Source organism: Capsella rubella, unplaced genomic scaffold (genome assembly GCF_000375325.1).
Source record: "Capsella rubella cultivar Monte Gargano unplaced genomic scaffold, Caprub1_0 scaffold_3, whole genome shotgun sequence".
Classification (NCBI taxonomy): Eukaryota; Viridiplantae; Streptophyta; class Magnoliopsida; order Brassicales; family Brassicaceae; genus Capsella; species Capsella rubella.
This window is the reverse complement of record NW_006238921.1, coordinates 11647168-11657511: the sequence shown is the minus strand read 5'-3', so window position 1 is coordinate 11657511 and position 10344 is coordinate 11647168. Positions and strand designations below refer to the sequence as shown.

Sequence of the window (10344 nt, the reverse complement as noted above, 5' to 3'; positions counted from 1 at the left end):
CTAAATATAAATAGTCAACCTAAACATAAAAATCTAATTTTGATGTTTATGGTAATTCTGGAAAAGTAAATTTTTTTGTGGTATTTTTGGAATGAAAAAATAATTATGGTATTTTTGGACCCAAAAAAAAAACAAATTGTGGTATTTTTAGAAGAAAAAAAAAACTTAAAATGTGCTATCCCAAGGAATTTCTCTATTTATATGTATATAATTAATGACTACTCAATCTTAACTTTTTATTGGATATTAATTTGAAATGAAAAAATTGAAATGGAGTTATTTCAATAAATAAAATAAAATATTCTTTTTGATGAATTTCTTTTTTTTTGGACAAAACTTTTTGATGAATTTCTAACGACGATTTCTTTTTTTTCTTCTTTTCTAACGACGATTTTATATACTGCAAAATTAGGAAGAATAACAAAGTTGAATTCTCCTAGTGTTAAATTGAATTACTGAAGCCAGACACATCGAGAAAATGTTCACTGTGCCCTGAAAAAAATCATGTATGCACGTATAGAAAACCGAAATGACATTGATGGAGATGGAGAAATATAGTAACTACATGTACAACAAGGACAATGTTTTAATGTTGATGAGTGACAAGAGTCGTGACTTTGTCTTGAAAGGTCTCAGGTTGGTCTGCATCATCTTTGGTAGAGTTTCTTGATTGCAAGTTCTTCACTTCATCTAACTGCAAACGTTAACCATATATTGGTTAAAGACAAAACAGAACAGTTCTGCTTTTCTATATGACAAAACTAAACAATCCTGATCAATACCTCTCTCAGAGTTTCTTGATGTTTAGCCAAAAGCTCATTGTACTTTATTTGCAGATCAGACTTCTCAGCTTGAAGCTTCTCGTACTCAGAAACAGATGGACCACCTAGCTTTTGTTGAATGAATCTGAAGAAGAAAACCAAAGAAACATATTATATTTAACTGAAGAACTACGGTTTCCGGAAAACTAAAACTAAAGGATCACGTTGCGAGAGAATGCAAGATTTTACATAACCAACTTGATATATATATACATAAACCGCTAGGGTAATAGTCCATAAACGATATTTTAAATCTGCACTCGTGAACTTGTACTTGGAGATTAACTAATCGAAGATTGACATAAGAGATTGGCAAAGGAATCGTATTGCAAGAACAGAACTACATTCAAAAACCTCATGAGAGAAGGCTTGTTATTTTGCTCATATAGAGAAATAAGAAACTTACTCTAGAGCAGAGGAAGGCTTGTCGTTCTGTTCATATAGAGAAACCAGAACTACATTCAAAACCCCCATTGTGTTCCAAAACATACAAAAGAGTAGCAAATTATTTGCAAGAACAGCTGATTCAATAATGATAAGCACTTTACAACAGAAATAGAAATTATACCTTTGGTGAGTGAATCAAGAACTCCACTTGACTCCAGATACTTCCTGAAAGCTTCCTTCTTTACCTCTTTCTCCTGATTCATGCAGACACAAAAATAAGTTCAACGACTCAAAAAGAATCTGACAGAAGGAAAATAACTTAACTGAACATCACCAGTTTCAGAAATAGAAAAACAGACTTCAATTTAGGTTAAGGAAAGTTATACCTCTTTGTACCGCATCATCGCCTTGTTCGTGAAAACGCAAAAGACGATATTTTTTCTAGTAACTCTATATTAAACCTCTTCTTTTCTACAGCCGGGTGACAAACTTGGACCTATTTAGATCCTGCAAAGAGTAAATCACACAAACTTTTCTATCATCACACACACTAAGGATCATACCTTTGTTAAGATAAAACATAAAAATTCAGTTTAACATAGAGATAACATAAGCAGAGCCAAGCTCCCGCATTATCCAAGTAATTGAGAACAAAACCTTTGTATTCTCCCATCTTCTTCATACCAAATATATTATATCTCAACAGCTCATGAACCTCTCAAGTTCAACATCTCATTCCACTCTATATACTTTTTTCCAAATATCGATTTTTTTTCTCAAGCACAAAGCCTTATGATGGCAAAGAATCTCAAAGGATCTATCTTTACACTCCAAATCCAGTGGCACGGATCCATAAATTTCTCAAACAGCTTCTCTATCACACGATACATCTACTTAACTAACAAACGAGAAACAAAGGGCCAGCTTTGTTAAGACAAAACATAAAATTCAGCTCAATTCAGAGATAAATCAAACAGAGCCAAGCTTCAACTATACCAAGCTCCCACTATATCCAAGAACAGAACCTTTCTACTCTACCATCTTGTTCATTCCAAATATATCATATCTCATCAGCTCATTAACCTCTCAAGTTCCTAAACCTATCCACTCTAAGAACTCTTTTACCCAAATTTCGATATATTCTTAAGCACAAAGCCTTATGATGGCAAAGAATCTCAAAGGATCTATCTTTCCACTCCAAATCCAGTGGTACAGATCCATAAATTTCTCAAGCAGCTTCTCTATCACACAATTCATCTACTTAACTAACAAACGAGAAACAAATGGCCAGCTTTGTTAAGACAAATCATAAATTTCAGCTCAATTCAGAGATAAATCAAACAGAGCCAAGCTCCCACTATACCAAACTAATTCAGAACACAACCTTTCTACTCTAACCATCTTCTTCATTCAACCTCCTCAAGTTCCTAAACCGTCCCACTCTAAGAATTTGTTTCAAAGTTTCGATTTTTTTTTGTTTCGTTCTAACGCATAAAGCCCTTACGATGGCAAGAGATCTCAAAGGATCTATCTTTATTCTCAACTATAACAAAGACATCTAAAACCCAAAATGGGATTTACCTAGCTCTTGAAATTGTTTCAGGCGAGACGCGAAGGAGACGAAGCAATGTCAGAAGTTGTGGTTGGAGTTGTGAATCTGGTCAGATCTGTTGAAGCTCGTCAATGGCAGCGAAAAATAAAAAGTGAAGCTTTAGAAATCGGAAGCGATTGCGGTTTAAACAAATGAGTTGAATCAACTCGTTAGTCGTTACCCATTTAACACTAAACTCATTACCTAGTTGAATTGAGTTGGGTTAGTTATTTTGACACTCTTAATCGTACGTGTGATAACCGTATATATAATGGTTAAAATTATGGTTATTAGTTGTATAAGTTAAATATATCTATATGATCTTGTTTGTTTTAAATTTTATATTATTATATGTAGGTGTTGAATTTCACCTACTAGGTTAATTATCTAAGATTTAAAAGAGGGAACAAAACTTGGGCTAAGCTCTCGGATCTAGAATAATGAAATATCGAACTCGAGATGGAAAATACACTTTTATATTTATGAGTATTACTTCTTTCGAATGATTACAAGATGATTTCTACAGATCGTAAACACACTTCTTTTATAGACCCAATCAGCACGCGATCTACGCTTCGCCTTCCTGGATCTTCGCCTCCTCCTTCTCTGCTTCAGTTCCCGGATTATCTCAACAACTCACGCTGAACTCTCCTTGGGCCTAAGGCCCATCCCATTATCGTATAATTTCGGCTCCACCTTATGGGTCTTGACTGGGCTTTCACCGCAAGACATATATTATTAAATATGTACAACGTCACAATCGGGTATAAATTTCTAAACAATGGTTTAAAACCATAATAAATAAGACTAATATGTTTCCAGAAGGCCTGGGGCGAAGCTGGATATCCGGCATTTTTCAGGATATCCGGATTCGTATATTTAATATCCGGCTCCAGATCCGTTATTCCGGATATCCGTGTACCAGACATTTGTATTATCATTATTTTTTTTTTAATTATCAAAAAATATTTTAAAATTAAAATAAAAATATATTAATTTTAAAAAATAATAAGAAAAATATTTTTTAATATATAAAAATAAGAAAAATATATTATATAATATTAATATTAATAAATATTAATAAAAATAATAATAAATTATTAAAAAATGTCGGATCCGAATATTCGGTTTAAAACTTTCCACTATCCGTATCTTTATCTGTATCCGGCCGAATCTGTTATTTCACTATCCGGATCCGGCTCCGCCCTATCCGGATACTCGGTTTTTCGGAGCGGATCGGAACGGATCCCAGATGGGATCACGGATGTCGGATAATTGGTCTCAGGGCTAGCTTCCAACTATGATTATATTTGATTGAACGGGGTTCAGTTTACATATATTTGATTGAACGGGCTTGAGTTTACATAAATATGATTATATTTTTTTCTTACGGGTTGTTTACACACAAAGTATTTAAGTTAGATGAAAGCTTGAATTTTTGGATTCACTATTTTTGCTATATTACAATGGTGTTTAGAAAGTTTGATATGGCCTAAATTTTTTTTTTTTTTTTTGGGAAGAAAATGTGCATATTTGTTCTATGGGACCATTTGTTCTAGGGAAAAATGTCATAAAAATCCCGAACTTTCAAATTTGGGACGATTTAATTCTGAACTTTGAAAAAGTCATGATAATCACACAGTTTATGTTCATTTTTCCGTAAAATAGTTAAGTTTCGTTGACCTCGTCGATTTAAGCACGGCATTTTTATTCTTTGTTAAAATCTCAATTACGGGGTATTTATTCATGAGATGTTTTAGAAAACGACGTCGTTTAACTAATTAAATAAACTAATCCCAAAATCGATTCACAAATTCACAAAATCTAAATCTCTAACCCTTGAAAAATCCACAAATTCTCTCTAACTCTTGTCGAATTGTTGCTATGGCATGGACTCGTGGAAAATCTGACGTCGTTTCTTTGTTTAAAAAACATGATCGTTTAGCTAAACGGAAATAACTCACAAATAGTTAATCCCAACTTTTAATCTTTCTTTAAATTTTAAAGATTTTTTTTTTTTTTTTTTTTCGATTACCAAAAAAAAATCTTTGAAATTTAAAGAAAGATTAAAAATTGTGTTTAAATCCGCAAAGTCAGCAAAACTTAGCTATTTTACGGAAAAATCAATACAAACTATGTAATTAGAAATTTCGAATGACTGTTTTAAAGTTCAAATGATTAAATGGTCTTAAATATGAAAGTTTAGAATTTTTATGACAATTTTCCATTTGTTATATTCTCATTAGAATTGTTAATATTTCTCGACTCTCTCTCACTCATCTTCTCCGACGATCAGACCTCCCCGGCGCTTCTGAAACCCATCCTCCTCATTTTATACTTTCCCCTCCCCATAATCTCCAACAATGGGTGACGAAAAGAAGAGGCGGAACAAGAAGAAGAAGCGTGGTAGTGGTAACAAGAAGAAGATGAACACTGAGCAAACAGAGGCATTCAAATCGGTCAGCGATTGGGTCTTCATAGGTTCATCTCCATCTCTCTCCTCTTCCTCTGATGACTTTGCTGTTACCATCAATAATGGTTCTTTGAGATGTGGAGATAAATTGGTGTTCGAGCTTCACTCTCATTCAAATCGCAGCGATGGGTTTCTATCTCCTTCGAAGCTCGTTGAGAGGGCTTATAACAATGGGGTTAGTTTCCAGATTTTGTGTGTTTTTTTTTTGAATTGATTGATTTGATTTGATGGATGAATGAATAAGGAGAAAGATCTGAATTAGGGGTTTTTAGAGATGCCCTTAAGATTAGGTATTGGTGTGATCAGATTGTGCAGATGAGAATGTTAAATGGGCTCGATTAAGTTGAGTTTAACCATAAAGATTATAGCTTTGTGCCTCTGTGTAGTGGGCTCGATTAAAGTTCATTGCTTTATGTTTATGTTTAGGAGTAGTCCGTAGGAATGAAACAAGGGTTTATGTTTGACCATAAAGATTATAGCTTCTGTACCTCAGTTGTAGTGGGCTCAAAGTTCATTGCTTCGGTTGTTTTTGGTGATTATGTCTTCTGTACTGTATTCTGGAGTAGGATGTGGGGAATGAAACAAAGGGTTTATGTTAGTCCAGCAACTATACTTTTGATTTCGTAATTGTGCATGAGTTTACTTTGGAACTTCTGATGGCATGGTATCAAGGATTTGAATGCTTCTCAATGTGATCAAAGTAGGTGAAAGTTCTTTCGCTAACGGATCATGATACAATGGCTGGTATTCCAGAAGCAGTTGAAGCAGGACGTAGATTCGGTGTGAAGATCATTCCGGGTATTGAGATCAGCACATTATTTGGTTTGAGGTATTGTAGGCTTGATTTAAATTATTCTGACTTCTTTGCTCAAAGTATATGAATTTAACTGATAGATATTTTTTGCCGAAATCTAGAGACTCTGGTTCTGAGGAGCCAGTACATATACTTGCGTACTATGGCACTTCGGGTCCAGCAATGTATGATGAGTTGGAAGATTTCTTGGTGAAGATAAGGGATGGGCGTTTTGTTCGTGGGAGAGAAATGGTCTTGAAATTGAATAAGTTGAAGATACCTCTAAAATGGGAACATGTCACCAGGATTGCAGGCAAGGATGTTGCTCCGGGTAGGATGCATGTAGCCAGAGCGCTTCTTGAAGCAGGATATGTGGAGAATTTAAGACAAGCTTTCACTAAATATTTACACGATGGTGGACCTGCTTATGCCACGTTAGTTCTGCTTCTTCCTTAGTTTGGCTGGTTTTATGGAACGTTGTTGATTTATGTGTTTATGATAAACCTTCTGTTAGTCTAGTGCAGGAGCATTGTTGTGGATTTAAACTGTGTCGACAGGTCACCAACTATATTAGGGTTTAGAATAGGTCAACTAAAGATCTAACATGCTAAAAGAAAAATTAGGCAGATAAGTTTGGGGTATTTTGGATTGGTCTGGGATCTTTCTCTGGGCATTGTTAGAGACTCATAGACTTCTATTCTTGATCAAATATCTTATCAGCCTTGGTGTAGTTTAAAACTAGTATCACTCTGCTTTTGCAGAGGGACCGAGCCTATGGCCGAGGAAGCAGTAAAACTTATATGCAAAACCGGTGGTGTAGCTGTGCTTGCACATCCTTGGGCGTTGAAGAATCATGTCGGTGTTATTAGAAGATTGAAAGATGCTGGACTTCATGGGATCGAGGTTTATAGAAGTGACGGCAAGCTAGAAGGTCTCTCTCTCTCTATCCCTTCCTCCTCTCCCTCTCTGTCAATCTATCTATCTATTTAGGTTCCCTTATTTGAAATGTTTATTGAACAGTGTTCAGCGAGTTGGCTGATACATACAGTCTGCTGAAGCTAGGAGGATCAGATTATCATGGAAAAGGCGGACGCAATGAATCAGAACTAGGGAGCGTTAACCTTCCCATGACAGCACTGCAGGATTTCTTGAACCTTGGACGTCCTATATGGTGTGAAGCCATTAAAGCAACCATGAGAGCATTCCTTGACCAACCATCCGATTCTAACCTCTCCAATATCTTACGATTCGATCGGGCAAGGATTCTGAAAGGAAACTCAGCTTGGTCCTGTGGTAAGGAGCTGATAGACCGATGTCTAGCGATTTGGTTAACGAGTGTTGAGAGAGAAAATGAAGAGTTTGAGACTCTCAGAACGAAGCTCTCCTTTGTACCAATCACCTCAAATGGTTCATGTATCACAGTTGGTCCATAAATATTTTAGTCTCTTAACGAATTAGAATTTCTTGTCTCCAAGACTCCAACAATGCTACATATTGTCAACACATTTGTGGTTTCTCCACGTCACAAACCAAAGATACACAAGCAAGATTCAAATTCAAAGCCTACATCCAAAAGTCTCATCTAAGGTTTGACAATCTTTGAAACTAAATAAATCGAAAGAGTTAAGTCATTCAAATTTCAAATAAAGAAAAGATAGGTAGTGATGTAAAGTGTATGAAGGAGTGATTAAAGGAAAAGATTTGCAACTTTACATTCATTTCTTTTGCCACCTTTGTATTCATTCATGGCACTTTCTCCACACTCACCCATCATTACACTATGTTTGTTTACAGTTCATTGTTTCCTATAATTTATTTATATTTGCTGACAATAACACATTCCACCAGATTTTTAGTTTAGTCACTTTGATAAATACAAACTACAATGTTCTGATATAGTTCTGTCAATTTCAGGTTCTGATAGTTACAAAAGTATATAAATATGTTCTTAATTTGTAGATTCAAACTTGGTTACTTAACTAACCATAGTCTCTTTAATGAGTGATCTTTTAATTGGGTTATAAAGCATGAAAATTGAAAGAGTTCTACACAAGTCCAAATGGACTCAATCGTTTGCTGTAAAATTCATACAAATGGCTGAACGTAAAAAATGTCAAAAAAACATGAATTTTCAAATTTTGGACGGAAAAAGCAAGAAATTTTAAAATTTGGTTGAATTCATGAAAAAATGGTTAAGTTTCGTTGACTTGGCCATTTTAGATACATTATTAAATTTTTGTAACAAAAACGATTATGAAGTTAACTTTCCGTAGAGAGTCAAAACGACATTATTTTCTAACTAAAAAATTACCATTCTTTTACTTATGGTTTGCCATTTTAATATTTTTCCTATATCAATTAACCCTCATAAATATTATAAACCGTATCCACTAAAAGAAAAACATTTTTGTTTCTCACATGACGTAAATAATAATAATATTTTTGGTCAAATTTTATGTCCCTTTATAAATCTGGTATTTTTTTCATTTTATAACCTTTATAATATAAATATACATACCTTTTAAAAAGAAAAAATGCTACAAATTTGGAATAACGACCGAATTATAAACAAATCTAATTAATTCCATAAAGCATCAATACACTGAGAAAGCAATGATTCATGTCTTCTCTTTCGGCGAAAACATCAAAAAAAATAAAAACAATAATACATGAAAAAAGGTTAGTCCATTTATTAAGCTCAAAGCTAAGAAGAACCCCAAAAGAGCATTCATCATTCCTCATCACAATGGCGTCGTCTTCAACTACTCTCCTCATGATCTTCGCCGCGGTCGCGGCCGCATTGACCTTGTCGGGTTATAGAGTTCATGCTGCAGTGGACTGTTCGTCGTTGATACTAAACATGGCTGATTGCTTATCATTTGTGACAAGTGGTAGTACAGTGGAGAAGCCAGAAGGGACATGTTGTTCAGGTCTCAAGACAGTGGTTAGGACAGGACCAGAGTGTTTATGTGAAGCATTCAAGAACAGTGCTTCTCTTGGTGTTACTCTTGATTTGTCTAAAGCTTCTTCTCTTCCTACTGTTTGTAAAGTTGCTGCTCCTCCTTCTGCTCGTTGTGGTCGTATGATTTTCGATTCTTTTTTTTTTTTTTTTCATTTTTTATGGTTTTTTTATATATATTTTGTTGAATGTGTTTTGATAAATTTTTTGTGTGTTTTTGTAGTTTCTGTCTCTGGATCTCCTCCTGCTACTGCCCCTGGTATGTAAATCTCTCATGCTTTGATTTTGTTGAATTTATTAATTATAGATCGATCTTTTTTTTTTAGTTTAGTTTGAGAATTTTGATTTGTCTGGTTTTGGTTCGGTTTTTAGATAAGAAATTATAAATGATAATTGGTAATTTGATATGATATATATGTATTGATTTTTTTTTTTTGGTAAAAAATATATATTAATGGACATATTCATGGTCGTTTTTGACGAATTTATGTTAAAATTCAATAATTCATGGTTGAAAATGGACAGTTTTCTTGTAGTGATATAAATGGTTTTATCTTTTAAAATGCATAACTTCACCTTATAATACAAGAATTTTAAAGATTATTACAAACATAACCAAATAGGTGGTGATCTTCTCTTTGTGTTCTTAAATAGTAATGTAATTGAAAACTTTGTGAATTAGCATTTTGGTTTTAAATGGAGTATGATTTTGATTGTAAGAAAAACCAAGTACATTAAAGATTATTATTAAAAAATATAAAAATAAGTAATTTGTTTTCTTTGTCTTAATTATTAATGTACATATGTTAATTACATAGCATTTTGGGTTTGGATGTAGGTTTAGCTCCTACGGCCGGAGCAGGTGCACCGGAGTTGTCCAGCAGAGCAAATGCGGCGGCGTCTCCAATTCAGTCCCCGAGGAGTTCAGATGCATCCTTGCTCTCTGTGTCTTTCGCATCTATCATTTTCATGGCACTCATCTCTTCTTTCTATTGAGCCTTATACAATTTAATTGCTTCTCTTGAGTTCTTTTTGTTTGCTATGTAGCTGAAGAGTTTGGTGTTGATGATCACTTTTAACTTTCATGTATCAATTCTACTGAGAATTCTCTCATAATTTTAGTTTCTAAGAAAAAATTATATTATTATTACATTTTGAGTTGGCAAAAATATTCATTGAACAAACACCACATTATGAACAAAAGACTAACAATATGGTACCGTACTACAAGAAAATAATCGATTTCGTACATCCAGTTTTGTAAGAAAATGGTAGGAAACATACATTTTTCGTATAGAAAATCGTACATGGTAAGATTTT

At 34.0% G+C, this 10344-nt stretch overlaps 3 protein-coding genes across 3 annotated transcripts; 2 read left to right on the top strand and 1 right to left on the bottom strand.

Moving 5' to 3' along the window:
• Positions 1–408: 408 nt before the first annotated feature.
• LOC17892562 (c-Myc-binding protein homolog) lies at positions 409–2983 on the bottom strand. Its single transcript, XM_006298762.2, has 6 exons — positions 2790–2983; positions 1595–1715; positions 1390–1462; positions 1228–1276; positions 783–906; positions 409–694 (listed from the first exon to the last, which is right to left on the bottom strand). The coding sequence occupies exons 2-6, from the start codon at positions 1610–1612 to the stop codon at positions 587–589; spliced, it is 372 nt and encodes a 123-aa protein (XP_006298824.1). The 5' UTR covers positions 1613–1715; positions 2790–2983; the 3' UTR covers positions 409–586.
• Positions 2984–5047: 2064 nt separating this feature from the next.
• On the top strand, positions 5048–7599 carry LOC17893908 (3',5'-nucleoside bisphosphate phosphatase). The gene is made up of 5 exons (XM_006297655.2): positions 5048–5447; positions 5977–6101; positions 6188–6499; positions 6827–6996; positions 7086–7599. Exons 1-5 carry the CDS (start codon positions 5163–5165, stop codon positions 7496–7498), a joined length of 1305 nt encoding a protein of 434 aa, XP_006297717.1. The 5' UTR covers positions 5048–5162; the 3' UTR covers positions 7499–7599.
• Positions 7600–8760: 1161 nt separating this feature from the next.
• Positions 8761–10176, top strand: LOC17891191 (non-specific lipid-transfer protein-like protein At2g13820). The gene is made up of 3 exons (XM_023786520.1): positions 8761–9142; positions 9248–9283; positions 9863–10176. Exons 1-3 carry the CDS (start codon positions 8812–8814, stop codon positions 10018–10020), a joined length of 525 nt encoding a protein of 174 aa, XP_023642288.1. The 5' UTR covers positions 8761–8811; the 3' UTR covers positions 10021–10176.
• Positions 10177–10344: the final 168 nt, after the last annotated feature.